The following is a 21,453-nucleotide window of genomic DNA, read 5'->3' as shown; positions in this document are numbered from 1 at the left end:
CATTTTGTCTATAAGACATACAACCAAAGCCCTTTTCCCTTTCTCAATAAAGAAAAATCAAAGAATCCTATCTGGCTTTCAACAATCACACTAATCAATCACCTACAGTCTCTTGTAAATTATTCTCCTAAAAAAAGAAATAATAAAACCTAGGGGCCCCTTCTTTTCTGAGAATGGACCAAATCATATTTGGTCTGGACCACATGACACATACCATTCACACCAATAACACAGCCAAGGGGGGGAAAGTCACAGAAGCCACAGTTCCCATACCAGGCTCAGGCATGCCGTGGCTATATGACCTCAGCACACCTCTCTGAGCCTCAATTTCCAGAACGGTAAGACAGGGATGACAGTACCCACCCTGGAATGTTGAAAAGATTAAATCAAAAAAGCATCTCATGACAGCTGCTGGCACTGCAGCTAGAAAGCTGCTGGATGAACGTTGCTATCATTATGGTCAACATCACGTCCACAAAAGATTTAGGACAGGTGTCCAAGGGCCACACCACAAGGAATTCGATACATTCTTCTCCCAAGTAAATCCTGAGGCAGGCAAGCCCTCAGAGAGGAGGCTCCTGGACCCTGTGCTCAATGAGCTGTGCCAACATGTTAAAGATGCACGAAAAAGACAGGTGTCTTCTACTCAATGTAAATTAAGAGTAGCCTTCAGGCACCTGGCTAGTCGCCAATATGGGCCCATGGGTAGACAAAATTTAGACACCCTTGTCTTATGGGTAATTTGTAGCTTCCAGCTCTTACTGTCAAATCACTCAGGAAAGGAAAAAAAAAAAGATTAATTACAAAGTTTTGTTGTTTCTCATAATAAAAAACTCATAATTTAACTAAAACAGGAGAATTTACATGAAATATTCATTTTCTCATGCTACTCTTATGGAAAGCCTCAATCCCACAGTGAATGCTAATGCTTCATGGGAACATTTCGTTTAGGAAGGCTTTCCATTCTATCTGTAGTTTTAAGTTTGGTTTATAAGCTTAACCCAAATAACAACAGATTTGAACTGCACAGAACCCCTTATATGGGAATTCTGTTCGATACAATACAGTATTATAAATGTATTTTCTCTTCTTTATGATGTTCTTAATGTTTTCTTTGGCTTACTTTATTGTAAGAACACAGTATATGATATATATGGCATACAAAATATGCATCAATGGAATGTTTATGTTATCAGTAAAGCTTTTGGGCACCAGCTGACTATTAGTATACTTAAGTTTCTGGAGAGTCAAAAACGTGAATTTTTCAACTGTGCAGGGGGTAGGTACCCTTAACCCACTCTTGGCCCCTATTGTTCAATGGTCAAGTATAACATGAATTAAAACAAAATCCACCAAATGGAAATTGTGGAGTTTTCCCTTGACATTCAGCTCCCTACTCCCTCAAAGAAAAGAAGGGGGGGGAAAAAAGGAACCAAGGAAACGAAGAGGGAAGGGAAGGAAGGCAGGGGAGAAAGAAGGAAGAAAGCAGCAACTAGAGCCAGAAATGCCTGGTTAAGAAGAAAGGCAGCCCTGCACAGCTACCACCCCAGGGAAAGATGCAAGCAAGCCCTGTTCAAAAGTGAACAATGGCTAAAAGAAACTTAAAAAATGGGGATCCTTGGGTGGCACAGCGGTTTAGCACCTGCCTTTGGCCCAGGGCATGATCCTGGAGACCAGGGATCGAGTCCCACATCGGGCTCCCTGCATGGAGCCTGCTTCTCCCTCTGCCTGTGTCTCTGCCCCTCTCTCTCTCCTCTCTATCATGAATAAATAAAATATTTTTTAAAAAAGAAAGAAAATAAATAAATAAATAAATAAATAATAATAAAAAAGAAAGAAAGAAACTTAAAAAATGACCAACACAGAGCCAGAGCAGTACAAAAACTATTTTATTTTACATTCTGTGGTAAAGCATTCCTCTTTACAATGGACTTGGATTAGAAAATATCAAAAAGTAAAAATCATTTTGTCTTGGATGGTAAAACTGTTTAATTTTTAAATTTTTCCTTTGATAACTACAAAGCGGTCTCAGTAAATACTGTTTTTAATATGCAGGAAAAAAAATCTGCACTTAAGCAGCCGAAAAAATGCAAAACAAATAAATACCTTTTGGGAATTTGTATAAATATTTTCAGTATTCAGAAGCAAGGCTTAATAGCTTAATGAAGTAACACCTGTAGAATGAAAAAAATCAAAGCAGCTGTGTTGTACAGGGGCTTGTCTGAGCTATGAGAGTTCAGATGCCAGCTTTGCCATTTACAGGCAAAGCAAAAATGAGCAACTTACCATAAATTTCTCCAACTTCAGGTTTCTCATCAATAAAATAGCAAACATAGCATCCCCTACATAAAATTTTAACTGTAAATAATGTGACAGCACTAGCAGACTGGCACAGAGACACTCCATAATATGCCTTAAATCTGAAATAATATTTAGCTTTTTTTTTTTTAAGATTTTACTTATTTATTTGACAGAAAGTGAGCACAAACAGGGGGAGCAGCAGAGGGAGAGGAAGAAGCAGACTCTGCTGAACAAGGAGCACGATGCGTGGCGTGATCCCAGGACCCTGAAATCATAACCCGAGTCAAAGGCAGCTGCTTAACCAACTGAGCCACCCAGGCACCCCAATACTTAGCTTTATAGAAAAAAAAGAAGCCCTACCACATATGCAATGCTTTGTGCTATTCTCTCACAGGTAACCTGGGGTCCCCCAACTGGAATACAATCTAAACTAACTCTAGTCCAAGGGTACTGTAAACAGGTCACCAAAAATAACCAGTAGCTAAGGTTTCTAATGCTAAGTTTCAGATACTTTTTGACACAATAAAGTTAGCAAACCAGAAAATTATTTCACAATCAAATATTCACCAAGTCACACAGGACTCCCTGAGACTGGAGGTAAGACAGGATTCTATTCTCAGAGATCTCAAATGTTCACATGTCTGGGAGGGACCAGAGCTAGGGCAGAGGAAGAATCATGTTTCACACCTATGCCCTGAGAGGTACTTGCTAACTCAGCCTGGGGTAGTCACGAGGAAACAGCTTCTAAGGCTAGATCCCAGCAGGAACACTCAGGGCAGAACAGGCCTTCTGAAGGAAGGCAGCATTACAAAGTGGCGTGCAGGCACCTGCCCAGGGGAGGGTGAGAGATACAAGGTGGCTCCGTTGCCAGAGGGCTAGAGGGGCAACAGGAAAGAAAACAGGAAAAGGGGCCCAACTGGAAGGGAAGTGGCCCCAGGCAAAGGAGTTAACTGTGCCTCTGCAGTCAAGACCCAGGAAGGGACTGATACTGCGAAGTCAGGAGAGGATGAAGACAAGACACCTGGGAGCTGGCCTCATGGTTGGCTGGTTTCTAAATGCTCTCTGTAATGACAGTGGCCATCCCCACTGTCACCAGACCCCACTATATCCTCAATATTTCTGGCCAAATGCAATCTCCCTCTCTGCCTCTAGACCCCCTCAATGCCAATCTTCCTCCCTGCAGCCGTAAGACTGTTCTTTCTAACAAGCCAATCTCATCCCATCCTTCTCTGGCATGAAAACTTTAGATGGGAACCTCAAGGGCAAAATCCAAACAACTGGGCCTGTATCACTGGGACTCTCTCCAGCCTAGCTTTCTCGTCATATCTCTGTTCCACCCTCTAGAACATCTTTGCTTCGGCTGCAGCCCCTGCACTAAACACTCCCCCTACCCGAACACTCCCCCTACCCACTGCACATGCCTCATCCATCTGGCAAACTCTGGCCCTTCAGTTCGACCACACCAGACCCTAGTGCACACAGGGCCTGAAGTCCTTCCTTGGGAAAAGGGAGCAGGGCAGCAGAATTCCTGGCTAATTCCTACTTACCATTCAGGTCTCAGCTTACTGTTACCACTTCCCATCTTTCACACATCAGACTGGCACAAATACCCAGTGTTGGTAAGGTTGTTAAGAGAAAGGCATTCTCATATTCTCTTGGTAGAAATATAAACTAGGACAACCTTTTTGGAGGATAATTTGGCAACAGCTCTCAAAAAGCAGAATGCACTATATGGCCCTCTGTCACTTTCTTGGGCTGATCAGTGGCAATATGTACAGTATGAGTCTCTTCCTATATCTGGGGAATCCCAGCACTTTAGGAATGAATGAATGAGCTTCACCAATCAGAAGCACTCACTCTCCCCTATAAGGAACACTCTGGCAGTGGTAAAAGGGATGGCAGGAAGACCGGGTTCCTGAAATTGTCAGGGAGGCTAAGCAGTGAGCCAGGCCCCAGCACCAGCTGTGGCAGCAGTGCAGTCTGGAGCACTCTGCACTCACCTGCAGGGGCCTATTCCGCAGCATGATTTCTGACACAGCTCTGGGCCCCAAACCCAGTGCCTGATCTCCCAGCTATTCTGGGAGTCACCTACTATCCTCTACAACGTAATCTTCTTTTCTTAAATCATTCAGTAATTCTACTATTTGCAACAGAGAATTCTGAGCAATACATACTCATAGTCTAAGCCTGAAATTCCACTAGTAATTTATCTGAAGTCTGTACTTACCTAAGTAAAACAAGACATTTGTGTTGCAAAAATCTGATAACCAAAATATGCATCAATAGAATGGGTCAATAAATCATGATAAAGCCATATAATGCATCCTTAGTGATATTAGGATATAGATCTACATGTGCTAATAATGAACAAGTTAACAATAGAGAAAAACTGTGTATAGTAGGACTTCATTTATTTTTAATAGGGAGAGACTGGTAGAGATATATGAATGTTTCATAAAACATTTTTTGGAAAAGACACAAACCCTTAAGAGTGGTTACTTTGGAGGAGGGATATGAAACACACACTTTTCACGTAATATCCCCACTTAAACGGTTTATCATGTTCGTAAATTACCTTCATTATAAAATGTTTTAATCTCTTTTGCTCAGTAAGGACTTCCAAACAGCCATCATCCACAGTCCTTCCTGTTCCTCTCATTGCTGTTCTTCTCCTCCAGGCATTTAGCATTGTGCATTCTTTTAGATGACTGTGTATGGATTTTTCTAATCCTGTCACCTACATGAGGCTGTAAATTCTGAGGGCAGGTGCTGTGCTGACCACTGTACTCCCAGCTCCTAGCACAGTGCCTGAACCCAGTGCATGCCAGATAAGTATATGATAAATGAACAAAAGTAACTTTGGCTTCTTTAAAGACTCAGTTCATGTGAAGTGAAACTTTTCCTTAAGTCCTCCCACTTCGATGTGATCCTTTCTCCCCTGGTCCTCCCCCTTTGTACTGTCTTTGTCAGTTTTTCTTTTTCTTTTTTTCCCTTGTCAGTTTATACATCTGGCTCCCTCACTACACTGTGAGTAGACTGAGGGCAAAGATCCACACATCCATCTCTATCTGTGGAGCCTGCCATGGTGCCTAGACACAGAAGGCAAGGAAGAGTTGATAAATAAATGAACAAACCAAAGCTTAAAGTAATTATTTACTTGCGTATTAAAATCAAATGTTACAGTTATTTCCTCCTTAATCCTTCCTGTCTTTTATGATAACAAAATCAAACTGTTTAACGATTTCTAAACAGAAGCGTGCTATGAACTCAAGGCTGTGGAACCATCACCCTGGGTTCACACTAGACTTGGAACAGCAACATCGCTGTTGGCCAGGAAAGCACACAATGTGTCATTGCTTGACTGCTCGCTTTCAACAAATTTTCCTAAATTCAGGATTGTGCTCAGAAGTCAAATTACTATAGCTCAAAAGCAAAAGAAACCAATTCAATTTTCCCGCCTTAAAAATGAACCTGCTTTGTAACAACATTAAATTTCCTGAATGTGATGATTTTATCAAGGTAATGTAGAACATCATAAAGGATTTAGAGGTGGAGGATAATGGTGTCTGCTCCTTACTACTTATTCTCAAATGATTCCACACAAAAAATTAAGAATAACAATGACAACATACGAGTGAACAAGAGTGATAAAACGTTAACAAATAGAAGTAAAGAGTGTATATGGGGAAAAAAAAGAGTGCATATGACTGCTCATTGCACGTTACGGTTACTTTTCTGCAAGCACAAATTTTTTTTCAGTTAAAAAAAAAAAGAAACCACTGAAAAGAAAAGAAAAAAGCTATTTCACCTTTCCCACTATTTAAACGCATCAATCAGGGAGAAATAAAAATAGTACTTTGATGGAGATAACAAATATATTTGAATAAAGCAGTTCAGAACAATTCTAAAATTACTTTAAGTAATTCATTTTACTTCATTTTAAAATAATTACAAAGACTCATCCATATGGTATCTGGGGGTAAATCATTCTCCCCAACAAACAGGGAACATCTGTTGTATAAAACCTTCTAAGAGGCTAGATGACACAATGGAACAGAAAGGTCTCAAACTGGCAATTTCCAAACTACTCAAGGTAACACTTTCCTAGCTCTTCAGAGCTAAGATACCAAGACAAAAAATGTAAGAGGTAAACAACAGCTGGAAAAATACCAGCTATACATAACCTGTTCAAGTTTCTGTATCTGTACAACTTGACTCAGAAATTTAAAATAAAAGTTAAAATTTGAAAATCTCAATTTTATCACTCCTTTTTTGGTGGTCATTAAAAAAAAAAAAAAAAAAAAAAAAACAACACCTCTTGGGGCACCTGGATGGTTCAGTTGGTTAAGTGTCTGCCTTGAGCTCAGATCATGATCCTGGGGTCCTGGGATCCAGCCCTGCATTGAGCTCCTGGCTCAGTAGAGTCTGCTTCTTCCCCTCTCCACCGCTCATGTGCGCTCGCTCTCTCTCTCTCTCTCTCGCTCGCTCTCTCTCTCTCTGTCTCAAATAAATAAAATCTTAAAAAATATATATACTCCTGTCTAGCATTGAGAGCTAAAAGTACCAATGTAAAAAAAGCTGGTCTGAAAAGAGTACCTACTACTAAAGGCCAGGCACAGGGCCAGATTCTTTATATTTCTAATAATTTCTAATCATTATAAATATCGGCATATATAAATACTATTGATACTATTCCACAGGTGAGGAAGCCAAGGTTCATTGAGGAATTAAATGGCTTTAATCTCTCAGAAATTAGGAGGGGCCCAGTCACCATAGCTTAAAAAGAACACTTCAATCCACTTCCTAGGCATGTTCCCACTATGAGGCCTCCAGTCTAGCTTCCCTCCACTCAATTCTCACCTTGACAACTACGTTGACCATCCTATTTAACATTATAATCTGCCTTCCACCTCAACACTCTGAAGTCCCCTTACATTGCATTAGTTTTTCTTTTTGTTTTGAAATAATGGTAAATTCACATGCCAACAAAAGAAATAATGCATTGAGTTTCTGTAAACCCATGACCCAGTTTCCCCCAAAAGTAATATTTTGCATAACTGTAGTACAGTATCACCTGCATTACTTTTTTCTCCTAATACCTATCAATTTCTAACATTAATATATTTATAATAGTTGTTATTATCTATCTATCCTCACTAAAATACAAATTCCTTGCAGGCAAGAATCTTTAAATTTTGTTCCCTGCTATATCCTAAGCACCTACAACAGCACCTTCTCTGTAAGAGGAACTCAGTAAGTGTATGTAGAATAATGTATAGTATAGTCAATACTATACTATAATGTAATGTATAGTAAGTCAATGCACTATATTGCTCTGGCTCCTCCAACAGGAAATAGACTAGCTCTTTAAGAGACCATCTTGGGCAGCCCGGGTGGCTCAGCAGTTTAGCACCGCCTTCAGCCCAGTGCGTGATCCTGGAGACCTGGGATCGAGTCCCACATCAGGCTTCCTACATGAATAAATAAAAATCTTTAAAAAAAAAAAAAAAAGAGAGAGAGAGAGAGAGAGAGAGAGAGAGACCACCTTGGTAAATAAGAGGATTCTGAAACATCAGGGAAAGTTTACACTCACCCATGGTGACATAAGGCAACTTATCAGTTGATCCATGAGGATAGATGCTGTAGAGGTGAGGTCCAGTAACATCTACTCCCCCCAAAACTAGGGCTGCACCAATGTAACCTTGATACCTGGTGATCAGAGTATGTATAAGAAAAAAAAAAAAAAAATGAGTCTACATTGCATCACTATACACTTAACCAAAAGCTGTATAGAAGCCAGACAAAAAAAAAGGCTTTTCTTACACTGCTGTTTCATTAAATGGTTACTGTTTTTAAGGGAACAAAACAGAAGGAATTTAAGTCGGGACATCCACTATCAGCCCAGACTCAATCCTGTGAGGCCTTCCAACATGCCTATTTCCTCAGTCATAGTGCTCTCTCTTTTTTTTTTTTTTTTAAGATTTTATTTATTTATTCATGAGAGACACAGAGAGAGAAAGAAAGGCAGAGACACAGGCGGAGGGAGAAGCAGGCTCCATGCAGGGAGCCTGATGTGGGACTCGATCCCGGGTCTCCAGGATCACACCCCGGGCCAAAGGCAGCATTAAAGCGCTGAGCCACCTGGGCTGCCCATACTGCTCCCTTTAAAAGAGGATCGTTCTTGGGGCGCCTGGGTGGCACAGTCGTTAAGCATCCGACTCTTGGATTCAGCACAGGTCATGATCTCAGGCTCACGAGATCAGACCCCAATCAGGCTCTGTGCTCAGCGCAGAATCTGCTTCAGATTCTCTCTCTCAAATTAGTAAATAAATCTTAAAAAAAAAAAGAAAGAAAGAAAGAAAAAACAAACACCACTCTCACTTTAGAGAAGAGAAAACCAACCCAAAGACGTTAAGTGCCAGCCCAATCTCTCATAGCTGAGTTTGGCTTACTCCACAATTTATCAGCACTCTTCCCATCACAACTCTCAGTGATCAGCAAATCAACTACTTTCAAAGTTAACATTGAAGAGCTGCTAAACTCAAGCTGTTCAAATTCTCAACCTCATCTCACCATAACCTCACAGGAAAATGGCTCATATCTAAACACCTTCTCTTTTGAAAAAATTCACAAAATTATAATCATAGATATACGTTCTTATTGAGTAAAAGAAAAATGTTTCATCATGCTGAAAAGTGAATGACAAAGTAACTCCACAATAACCTAAAAAACCCATTGCTACTGCCCACAGGATGAAGCTAAGCCTCTTAAGGAACATGGATGGGAATACATTTTCCACCCCATCCTACCTCCATTCAATTATGCATGTATTTGTTCCTTTGGACCCTTCACCTGGTTGGTTTTCTACTTCTACAGTTTGCTTTCCCTATATTTGGTTCCAATTTTTACCATTAGAATTGCCACACTAAATCAACTTGTGGATTTAAATTCCTCCACCATGAGTCTTTAGCTTTTTGGGAAGAAAAATGAAACCAACACATAATGAATTTGCCTAACAACATAATCATTACACTTGGTACAAAAAAAACACAAGAACCAATCCAAATCCTAACTGTAGACTGTATGAGACATAACTACTCATCAGGAAGCACTCTAGGTAACCAGAATAGTCAAGTCCAATTATTTCCCCTATTCCCTTACTACCAAACTGATTTCAGAAAGACTATTTCAAAGATGCCTGGCTGGCTTAGTCAGTAAGGCATACAACTCTTGATCTCAGAGTTGTGGGCTTGAGCCCCACATTGGGTACAGAAACAACTTTAAAAAAGTAAAATCTTTTAAAAGAAAGAGAAAGAGAGGAAGGAAGAATATTCCAGTTTTAAATGGAAAATTAAAGAGCAGGAAAGGAGTTCAGAAACAGTCTCAAAAGAAAACAGAGGCCTAGAGAGAGGAAAAGAATCTGGTCCTAAGCCATGTGAGGTAGTAGCAGGGTTAAGACTAGGTCACAGGGCTCTGGGATGAGTGGGAATCACCAGACCCACCACTCCCACCCCAGTCCAGTGCCTGACCCACTACACCAACTGCCTACCCAAACAGGCTATTTATATAAGGTCAATAATAATCAGTTAATGCCCTTCCAAGCTAAAATATAACCTCTGTGTGATACCTTTAAAAGAATTTAAGATATTTTGGCAAGTTACTGTATTCCTTAAAAATTGACCCAGAGGGGCAGCCCCAGTGGCTCAGCGGCTAAGCGCCGCCTTCGGCCCAGGGCCTGATCCTGGAGACCCGGGATCGAGTCCCATATCAGGCTCTCTGCATGGGGCCTGCTTCTCCCTCTGCCTGTGTCTCTCGCCTCTCTCTCTTTCATGAATAAATAAAACCCTTAAAAAAATTAAAAAAAAAATTTTGACCCAGAAACTACTTCCAGGAATCAAATTCTAAGGATATAATCAGACAAATATGCAGAAATGAATGCACAGGAATGTTTACTGCAATACTGTTTAGGATGCCAAAAAAGTGGAGAGAATTAGCTAAATAAACTGAGATAGCTATGCAACACTCGTGTGACATTTTCTCTATCACTGATGGCAGTGCAACTCAGTACAACCTTTCTCAAGGGCAGGTTTGACGATATGTATCAAAATGTTAAATGTGCATATCTTTGACTCAGTAATTCCACTTCTAGGAATTTATTTTAGAATACAGCATAAGGAATTAATCACACAAGTTAAGTACCTAAAAGGTTTATGTTCCAAAGGGTTCATAGAATACCTTATAATACCTTAAAACAAGAAATACTGTTAATTAAAGTTCAAAATTGGTTAAATTATGCTATATCTATAGAATGGAATACTGTGATACCAGCAGAAATTGATACTCATCAGTGGTTCTTTAACTTTTATGGGTCACAGACCCCTTTGAAAAACTATTAATATTGTAGAACCCTGACTTATAGTAAGTGTACATATAGAGGTTTGTTTTTTTCGTTTTTTTTTTTTTTACTATGTCAGGAGGGTCACAGGTCTCCAGAACTCCTCTATGGGCTCAAGGTAAAACTCTGGATGCTGTACTCTTCTACTAATGGAAACAACATTCACAATATGCTTTAAAGTGAACAGGGTCAGTTACCAAACAACACATAGGATTCCACCGTTGTAAATACATAAATGAGCAAATATCATGGTATAAAAGGACTGCAAAAATAGTTCTCAAAGATTTACAATGTATGTGTCTAAGTAACAAAACATCAGCTGACATTTATTTCCTTCTTTTCACATTTCCACAGTGTTGGAAATTTTTATAATAATCACATATTACTTTTACAGTAATGTTTTTAAAGTTAATTTTCATTTTGAAATGCTCCAAATGAAAACTATATTCAACACGCACTGGTAGATGAAAAGATCAGTTTGTATTCTAGCACAGAATATACAACTATGACCCCATTTTTAAAGAACCATGTATTAGTAAACGGAAAAAACCTTGAAAGGCATATAGTAACCCGCTAGCACCAACAGCTTATGGATGGTAGGAACTCAGATGATTTTTGTATTTTTTTAGTTTATCTCTATCTTCCACCTTAAGTTTTACTGAGAACATGTGCTAATAATAAGGAAGCAAAAGAGGATCAAATGAAGGAGTGAACAAACTAAAGACTGGAAGTATATCCAGCCAACCAAAACATGATTTTTCCCTGAACTGTAAAATTCTTATTCTTCTTTTGGGCTTTTCAGAATTTTCCAAATTTTGTACTTGGAATATACTTGGATCTTGCTGGTTTTCATCTGTGAGTCTAGCATGGCCCCGGGCTCTCAGCAAGTGGATATGAGGCACCGTGGAGCTGTGCAGCAAGGCCTGTAACATAGTTCCTGTTTTACAGGTGAGAAGACCAGGATTTAGGAGTCTATGGGCAGGAAGCCTAGTCATAACTACCTAATCCATGCTTGGCTGTACCTAGCCCTTATGTGGGTGATTTCCACTTATTTATGTGCATGGTCATATTCCTAATCCTGGATAATTATTGCCTATCAAATAAATTCTCCCAGTAGAGTATAGACTCTATGTATTCTATGAACTCTTTGGACTCCAGCAAGTAGAATATATGCTACTTTCAAAGGGGAAAAAAAACACAATTAATATGATAAATAAGAGCCTCTATATATTCAAAGAGTTTTTGGAATACAGAAATATACCACAAAGATTTCTATTAGACTCAACTAGGAGGCTCATGCTCAGAGGGAACAAGTCACATATTCATCATCTACATCCAGCCATCACCCAAGTAAAATAAAACTACTGCTTATGTAAGGTAAAAGATGTCCACTTCTGCTTATCAAACTCCCTTTTATGACTGATTCACAGACTCAGAAATGGGTTATTCAGGGAAAAATGAATCATACACCAAGAAAAATACATCCAGCCTCTGAGTTTTATGGGGATCCAACTGGGCATTAGACCCTGCGCTGGGCATTAGACCCTATACTGGGCATTGTTGTTAAACTTTCCTTCTTTATTCATTTCCTCCTCCAAAGTCAGAAGAGTCAGAAACTATTATCTTCATCTTACTGAAGAAGAAACTGAGGCTAAGAAAGGTAAAGTGAGGGACGCCTGGGTGGCTCAGCGGTTGAGCATCTGCCTTCAGCCCAGGGCATGATCCTGGAGTCCCGGAATAGAGTCCCACATCAGGCTCCCTGCATGGAGCCTGCCTCTCTCTCTCTCTCTCTCTCTCTCTCTCTCTCTCTGTCTCTCATGAAAAAATAAATAAAATCTTAGAAAGAAAGAAAGAAAGAAAGAAAGAAAGAAAGAAAGAAAGAAAGAAAGAAAGAAAGGAAGGTAGGTAGGTAGGTAAGGTGAACAGCACAAGGTTACAAAACTCTGAGCATTTTAGATGATACCTGAACCAAACTTCTGAAGTGAAATCCTATGCTTTTTTCCCTTATACCACTTTTACATTTTATGTAATTCATCAAGAATGTCAGGAAACATAATGAACCACAATCATCCTGGTTAAATTTGAAAATGTTCCTCTCAAAACTTTGATAAAATTTAATTTTTATAAAGTATGTTAAACTAAAAATAAAACACTGAAAAAAGTGAATTTAGAATTCCTAAAACATTCTAAAGAGATTAACAGAAACATCTGCTAAGTTTAGCTAGATGCTTTAAATGACACTGGAAGGAATCTTGAAAATTTGCTACTTACTGCCATTTTACAAGTTTAAAAAGTCTTTTAAATGTAATGCACCACACAAACCACCAGAGGGAGCTTTAAATTTGAAACCAAAATCACAAATGTTTTCAGAAATCTTGACAACCATGTGCTTTAACAAGTTCTCACACTCTACTGGGAGAATTTATTTGATAGGCAATAATTATCCAGGATTAGGAACATGACCATGCACATAAATAAGTGGAAATCACCCACATAAGGGTTAGGTACAGCCAAGCATGGATTAGGTAGTTATGACTAGGCTTCCTGCCCATAGACTCCTAAATCCTGGTCTTCTCACCTGTAAAACAGGAACTATGTTACAGGCCTTGCTGCACAGCTCCACTGTGCCTCATATCCACTTGCTGAGAGCCCGGGGCCATGCTAGACTCACAGATGAAAACCAGCAAGTTCAAAGAAAGGCAAGAGGCAGGAAGGAAGTAAAACTAGGCAGGGACTAACTGACCAGAGCATATGCTCCCACTTCTAAAGGCAACATCTACTACTTAGGTCCAGATTACTGCCACCTATTATCCCATCCTCTTTATTAATTTTTTTCAGATGAAGCCGGGAAATAATTAATTAAAAAAAAATTTTTTAACCCAGAAATCCAGATTTTTTTATTCCTATCTTCCTATTTATAATTATTAGCCACTATTAAAAAAAAACAAAACAAAACAAAACACCACTGTAACCCAAATACAATTCCTCTACAACCTGAATATGGCCTGTGTGCTGCCAGCTCACAACCTTTACTTTCCCTCTAATCTCACAGGCCTGGATGCAGCTGCTACTGCTTCAGGCTGAGATAAAGAAAATGTTTTCTAGGGACGCCTGGGTGGCTCAGCAGTTGAACACCTGCCTTTGGCCCAGGGCGTGATCCTGGAGTCCCAGGATCGAATCCCGCAATGGGCTCCCTGCATGGAGCCTGCTTCTCTCTCTGCCTGCCCCGCCCCCCTCTGTGTCTCTCATGAATAAATAAGAAAAAATATATATATTTTCTGTAGATTGCCTAATGAATGAGGACAAGAATAATAAACATCTCTGATCAACTTCAAAGGAAAAAAAAAAAGCACTCTGATTCTACATTCTACAAACCTGGGGATCCCTGGGTGGCACAGCGGTTTGGCGCCTGCCTTTGGCCCAGGGTGCGGTCCTGGAGACCTAGGATCGAATCCCACGTCAGGCTCCCGGTGCATGGAGCCTGCTTCTCCCTCTGCCTGTGTCTCTGCCTCTCTCTCTCTCTCTATCATAAATAAAAAGTAAAAAACAAAAAAAAACAAAAACAAAAATACAAATCTACAAAGAAGGAAAAGGACTCTGTTAGAGATAATGCAGGTCCCAAGGGGAGAAACTGGAATTCTAAACTACGGCTGAACGTCCAGGGTATTTCCTAGTTCTGCTCTAATACACTGGGGCTCTCTTCCCTCTCTGAGGAGCAAAAGAGCAAATGAGGAAACAGACTCAGATTCTGAAAAAGAAGAGACCTATACTAATGTGAGGTAATGATATGATTAAGGAAGAAAGGAGACAAAACTAAGAGTGCAATGGGTGGGAGTCAGCAGCAGGGTGTGAAGGTCAGGTTGGCTGGGCAACTACACCTCCCTAAGACTCAGCTTCACTTCAGTATTAGAGATGTTAACAGCCCTTATCTCAGACTGAAAAGGATAAAATGAAACCATGCATAAAGCACTAAGCACAGGGTATGGCATAAAGAGATAGATAAATGTGCACTAATATTAATGTTATATCCACTCACAGGTGCCTACAAATACAATTTTTCATTTCACTGTAATTTTGTTCCTAAAAGAGGGAGAACGAAAACAATCATTTGTGTCTGTGTTCACAAAATGAACTCAAAGGTTCTGTCCAGTTCTAACTTTACCATAAATAAAAGAGATTTTTTTTTAAGAGTTTATTTATTTGTTCAGGAGAGGCACAGAGAGAGAGAGGCAGAGGGAGAAGCAGGCTCCATGCAGGGAGCCTGATGCGGAACTCGATCCCGGGACTCCAAGATCACGCCCTGAGCGGAAGACAGACGCTCAACCACTGAGCCACCCAGGCGTCCCAAAAGAGAAATTTTTTTTTTTTAAATCCAATAATGCCCTATGCCTCTGGAAATGACAGTTCGTCACATGCAATTTATTCATGGGGGGGAAGATAGACCCCATAAATTCAAATACATCATCAAAAGCCTTCTGAAATTAAAATGGTAACAACTGATTTCTAGAATAAAATGTGTATTTCTGAATGTTTTTCCTCTAGCTTCCAAGATCCCCTCAGCTGAAAATCTAAGATATGAGAAAAAGATGCTACAGAAATCCCCATCCTGGAACAAACACAGTATTCCGAAGAGGCACCTGCGCCCCAATGTTTACAGCAGTAGTGCCCAAAATAGTCAAACTATGCAAGGAGCCCAGATGTCCCTCAACAGATGAATGGATAGACATGATATATACATATACACAAATTACTCAGCCATAAAAAAAAGAAACCTTACCATTTGCAATGATATGGATAGAACTAGAAGCTATTATGCTATGCAAAATAAGTCAATCAAAGATAGAATTACATGATTTCACTCACATGTGGGATTTAAGAAACAAAAGACGATCATAGGGGAAGGGAAGGAAAAATAAAATAAGACAAAATCAGAGAGGAAGACAAACCATAAGAGACTCTTAACTCTAGGAAACAAACTAAGGTTGCTGGAGGAGGGCAGGTGGGAGGATGGGGTAACTGAGTGAGGACACGTAATGTGATGAAACTGGGTGTCACATGCAAATGATGAATCACTGAACTCTACCTAAGACAATAGTAATATACTATATGATAATTAATTGAATTTAAATAAAATTAAATTTTAAAAAAAAGGAAATCCCTACCCTAAAGCCTTACCTGAAAAGCATCTGCTTCAACATCCGATTGGCCGTCACGACCCTGGGCAGGCGGCCAGTGGAGAGGGAGTGGAGCTCCAAATTGGAAGAAATGAGCTGGGTTGTCATATCAGTGTCTGCAGCTGTCCCAGCACCACAACAACTAAAAAATACAATTAGAAACTTAGCTGAAATTCAATTACCAAAGGGGTCAATTAGAAGTGGAACTTCTCGGATAACTTCCAGTAAGTTCAGGTACACAGAGAGACGTTTTTTAGTATATTCTGCACTGTAACTAATCAATCTTAAAAAAACATGAAACTGGTGGCTCAGTGGTTGAATGTCTGCCTTTGGCTCAGGTTGTGATCCCGGAGTCCTGGGATCCAGTCCCGCATTCGGCTCCCCACAGGGAGCCGAATTCATGTCCCTCATGAATTAAAAAAAAAAAAAAAAAAAAAACTTAAATATGAAACTGAGACTATGCATCTAGTTATATGCAAATGTATTTTCTGTGGCCTGACAGAACATTTCAAATCATTAGCCTCTATGCCTCTAACAGACTATGCATTTTATTAATCCTATAAAAATATATCCAAGCTGTACCAAAGAACAAGGCATGTTAAAAAGCCTTGCAATTTAACATTTACCAAGTGTTTACTACCAGGTACCCATCATAACAAAGTGCTGAGAATAAAGAAAATAGGACACAATCTAAGCCCTTGATTTAAAAGTTGAGTGGAGGGAAAAAAAAAAAAAGTTGAGTGGAGGAGACAAAAATAGGCAAAAATTCTAATACCTTGTATAATACGATACTGCAGCAGAGGTACAAAATGCTATGGGAACCTGGAAGAGACAGTGATTAATTCTGATCTTTGAGAAGAAGTATCACATGAGCTGGATTTAAAAGAATAAAAACACTGTATAAACAAAGAGCAAAGGGCAATTCTAAGCAGAGGGACTGGCAAAAGCAAAGGTGAAACAGCTTGGAGATGAGGGGAACAGGGACAATCTGGTGTAACTGGTTTTAAGAGGGTGATGGCAGCTAAATAAGCTGAAAAGGTAAATTTCTGTGGCACTGTGCAAGATATTAAATACCATGCTACAGAGTTTATTCTGAAAGCAGTGTGGAAATGTGAGACGTCTCCTGAAATGTTTTTTTAAAGATTTTTTAATTTATTTATTCATGAGAGACACAGAGAGAGAGAGAGAGAGGCAGAGACACAGGCAGAGGGAGAAGCAGGCTCCATGCAGGGAGCCCCACGTGGGACTTGATCCCGGGACTTCAGGATCACGCCCCGGGCCAAAGGCAGGCACCAAACCGCGGAGGCACCAAGGGATCCCTCTTGAAATATTTTTTTTTTTAATTTTTATTTATTTATGATAGTCACACAGAGAGAGAGAGAGAGAGGCAGAGACACAGGCAGAGGGAGAAGCAGGCTCCATGCACCGGGAGCCCGACGTGGGATTCGATCCCGGGTCTCCAGGATCACGCCCTGGGCCAAAGGCAAGCGCCAAACCGCTGCGCCACCCAAGGATCCCTTGAAATATTTTTAAAGAGGAAAGGGATATAATCAGATCTGTGTTTTACAAAATCCAATATGGCAAAATGGTGGATGATAAAGAGACCAAAGGCAGAGGTCATTTAAATGACAGCTGCAATAGTCCTGCTGTGAAACAAGAATGTGAACTAAGGCTTCAGCGGAGGGAATGGTTTCAAGAGGCATACAGAAAGCATAACCGGGGAACCAAGCAAATTAAAGACTAAAGCAAAGAGAAAACTTGTGGGTGACAAGCTTAAGTGATGGGCAGATGAAAATACCATTCAAAGGAGACCAAAAAAAAAAAAAAAAAGAAAAAAGAAAAAAAAAGAAAATACAAGTTAAACAACAGGTTTTCGTGAGGAACAAAGTAAATTCAGTTTTAGCCCTGACAAGTTTGAAAACATAAGAGCTCTTCAAACCAATTGATACTTACTAAATGTTAGGAGATATGAAGTGTATTTTTGAACAGTTCTTGTCTGCAACAACCATTCCTTCAGTTGCCCTTGTATCTGCTCCAAGAACTATGCCATCCTATTTTTCAAAAAAACACATTTTAAAACAATTTCACATATATAAAACACAGCTCTCTACTCTGGTTTAGGAAGAACAATGTTGGCCATACCTTGCTTTCCCCAAACCTCCACCCGCCCCCGCCCCCCCCCCCCCCCAGCTGAAACTCCTTCCAAAAACATTGTGCTATACTTTCAGAATTCAAGAAAAGCCTTGTTATAACGCTATCGGGTGAATCCCGAGTGGGTGGCAGGAATTATCACTCCTGTGTTCAAACGAGGCTCACAAATTCAGTGAATTCCTTACGAATCACAGACCTAATATGGCAAACGTCTGGATTAAGATGCAGAAATCCGGGGATCCCTGGGTGGCGCAGTGGTTTAGTGCCTGCCTTTGGCCCAGGGCGCGATCCTGGAGACCGGGGATCGAATCCCACGTCGGGCTCCCGGTGCATGGAGCCTGCTTCTCCCTCTGCCTGTGTCTCTGCCCCCCTCTCTCTCTCTCTCTCTGTGACTATCATAAATAAATAAAAATTAAAAAAAAAAAAAAAAAAGATGCAGAAATCCTTCCACTGGAATAGCCGCCTCTGTCAATTTCTTTCGAAGTGACATCACTCTTAAACAACAATAACCACGATCTCTTTTGACCCTCTCAACAACTTAAAGCGGGAATTACTGTGTCCATTTGATGGAAGTGCGGCGGTGAGGAGGAAAGCGACTTGCCCAACGTTGGAAGTAGCATAAAAGTCACATGGTTAAACAGACCTGTCTGACCCGAAATCTTGCGTTCTCCCATTAAATAACCCTGCTTCCCAAATTAGTATCTTAGGGGCAGCCCGGGTGGCTCAGCGGTTTAGCGCCTGCCTTTGACCCAGGGCCTGATCCTGGAGTCCCGGGATCGAGTCCCACGTCAGGCTCTCTGCATGGAGCCTGTTCCTCCCTCTGCCTGTGTCTCTGCCTCTCTCTGTCTCTGTGTCTCTCATGAATAAATAAATAAAATCTTTAAAAAAAAAAAATTAGTGTCTTAAAGACAAAAAAAAAAAAAAAAAAGGATTGGTCTCACGTCAAGAACTCTAAAAAGTGAGCAAAGAATATAAACTGTTTTTAGGCGCACGAAACCTCCAGACAAACGCTAAAGATCCTTTTCCCTTCTCTGAAACATAAGCCCTCCCTGACGGAGACCGGAGAAGTCAAAGGAAACCAAGCGGCCCGGTTCCCGTCATCCGTCGTCACCGCCGCTCCTGGCCTGTGCCAGCTCACCTTGTAGACCACCCCCGCGATGGTCGTGCCAGTCTTCCGCGCCATTGGAAGCTTGTACCCCTTTTTCGCAAAATCGGCTTCCAAAACGGCATTTCTGAAAGAACAGGGAGAGAGTAAAGCGTCGAAGGGCAGGGCCACATCGCTCCGCACTGGCACCGAGAGCGCCGCTGAATCCCCCCAACATCAGGCCTAGAGTCGCGTTTTTCGACGTGCAGTGCGTCGCCGAGGGGTCGCGTGTCGCCCAAAGAGGCAGAGACGGAACCTGGCCGGGTGCGCTGGGCAAGTGGAAGGGCGGGCTCGGCCGCAAGAGAAACCCACTCGCCCTCGAGGGGCCCTCGTTCCCCTGAGTCACACGGGCCGCGGGGCGCCGGGCGCGGGGCGCAGGCCGCAAGCCCCGCCGTGCACCCTTCACTTGGGACTTCCCAGACCAGACCCGGGCCCAGCTCCGACCCCGGCACCGCACTCCCGCTCCCGCCTGGAACCCGGCCCCGGGCTCGGCCGCACCTGCGACAGTTATCGAAAGAAAAGCCTCCGACCGGCCGCTCATACACTGACACCGCCGCCATCTTCCCGAGAAAGTGCTTCCGCCCGGAGGGCCAAGCACTTCCGGCGCCGGCGGCGACCTGCGCTGAAGGGGCGGGGCGAGCTCCGCGCCGGGGCCTTTGATCTTCGAGTTCTGGCTTCCTAGAGGAGCCCCGACGTGTCTGGAGTATTTCGCCCCAAGTGGCGCGGAGGTGTAACTGACGCCGGGGCAGGGAAAGGACTTGTCCAAGCTGGTGGCTCGGGAGACCAGACTCCTGCGGACCAGACAGAGCTGTTTCTACTGTGAATCACACTCCGTGGTTTTTTTTTTAATTTTTTTATTTATTTATGATAGTTACAGAGAGACAGAGAGGCAGAGACACAGGCAGAGGGAGAAGCAGGCTCCATGCACTGGGAGCCCGACGTGGGATTCGATCACGGGTCTCCAGGATCGCGCCCTGGGCCAAAGGCAGGCGCCAAACCGCTGCGCCACCCAGGGATCCCACACTCCGTGTTAATTAGGAGACAGACAGCCCCACCGCCTCCTTGCACTGAGCAAGTCCCCTCAACTCTGAACCTCTTTCCTCTGCTGCCAAACGGGGATGAGAGCTACCTCAAAAGGCTGCTGAGAAGTGAGAACAAGAAGAAGCATGTGAGAAGATGCTCAACGTCATTGGCCATTGAAAAAAATGCACATTGGGCAGCCCGGGTGGTGCAGCAGTTTAGCACCAACTTCAGCCCGGGGTGTGATCCTGGAGACCTGGGATCGAGCCCCACATTGGGCTCCCTGCATGGGGCCTGCTTCTCCCTCTGCCTGTGCCTCTGCCTCTCTCTCTCTCTCTCTCTCTCTCTCTCTCTCTCTCTGCAACTCTATGAATAAATAAATAAAATCTTAAAAAAAAATAATGCACATCAAAATGACAGCGCACGCTCCCTAGAATGGCTAAAATCAAAAAGAGAAAATAATAAGAGTTGGTGGTGACGAGGGGAAGCTGGAATCCTCATCATACGTACCTGGTGGAAAATCGTTTGGCAATTCCCCAAAAGGTAAACACAGACCCAGCAATTTGTCTCTAAAGTATATACCCAAGAGAATCAAAGTTTTTATGGTCACAAAAACCTGTACACAAATACTCATAGCAGCATAATTTAGCGTAGCCAAATAATGGAAACAACCCAAATGTCCATCAACTGATAAATGGATAAACGAAATGTGGTGTGTCCACACAACAGCATATTATTCAGCTATAAAAGGGAAGGAAACATTGATAAGTGCTACAACAGGGCTGAACCTTGAAAGTATTGTGCTAGGGAGGCCTGGGCGGCTCAGTGGTTGAGCATCTGCCTTCGGCTCAGGTCGTGGTCCCGGGGTCCCGGGGTCAAGCCCTGCATCAGGCTCCCCGAAGGGAGCCTGCTTCTCCCTCCGCATCTCTCATGAATAAATAAATGAAATCGTTTTTTAAAACAGTATTGTGCAAAAGCGAAAGATGCTAGGCACCAAAAAATGCACATAGTATGGTTCCACTTCTCTGAAATCCATACTAGGCGAATCCATGAAGACAGAAACTAGATCGGTGTTTGCAGGATATAGAGGGAGGAAAAAACAGGGAGTGATGGATGGGCACAAAGTCTCTTTTTAGGGTGATGAAAATGTTCTGGAATTAGGTTGTGGTGATGGTTATATGATTGCACATTTTTAAATGGTGAACTTTGTGTTAGGTTAATTTTATTTCCATTTGTGAGAGGCTGCTGTGAGAAATGAAACCTGTACA

The 21,453-nt window shown here is 41.7% G+C and overlaps 1 protein-coding gene across 1 annotated transcript in view; it reads right to left on the bottom strand.

Annotated features, from left to right (window-relative positions):
- Nucleotides 1-19,742, bottom strand: part of PSMB7 (proteasome 20S subunit beta 7) — a 63,399-nt gene extending 43,657 nt beyond the window's left edge. Inside the window, 5 exon segments of the mRNA NM_001284453.1 lie at nt 7,895-8,010; nt 15,872-16,012; nt 17,824-17,921; nt 19,160-19,253; nt 19,664-19,742. Of these exon segments, the coding sequence (NP_001271382.1) occupies nt 7,895-8,010; nt 15,872-16,012; nt 17,824-17,921; nt 19,160-19,253; nt 19,664-19,725 (511 nt within the window). The 5' untranslated portion in view covers nt 19,726-19,742.
- Nucleotides 19,743-21,453: the final 1,711 nt, after the last annotated feature.

Source organism: Canis lupus, chromosome 9 (genome assembly GCF_011100685.1).
Source record: "Canis lupus familiaris isolate Mischka breed German Shepherd chromosome 9, alternate assembly UU_Cfam_GSD_1.0, whole genome shotgun sequence".
In the NCBI taxonomy this organism is placed as follows: domain Eukaryota; kingdom Metazoa; phylum Chordata; class Mammalia; order Carnivora; family Canidae; genus Canis; species Canis lupus.
The sequence above is the reverse complement of the archived record's forward strand: the minus strand, read 5'-3'. Positions and strand labels throughout refer to the sequence as shown.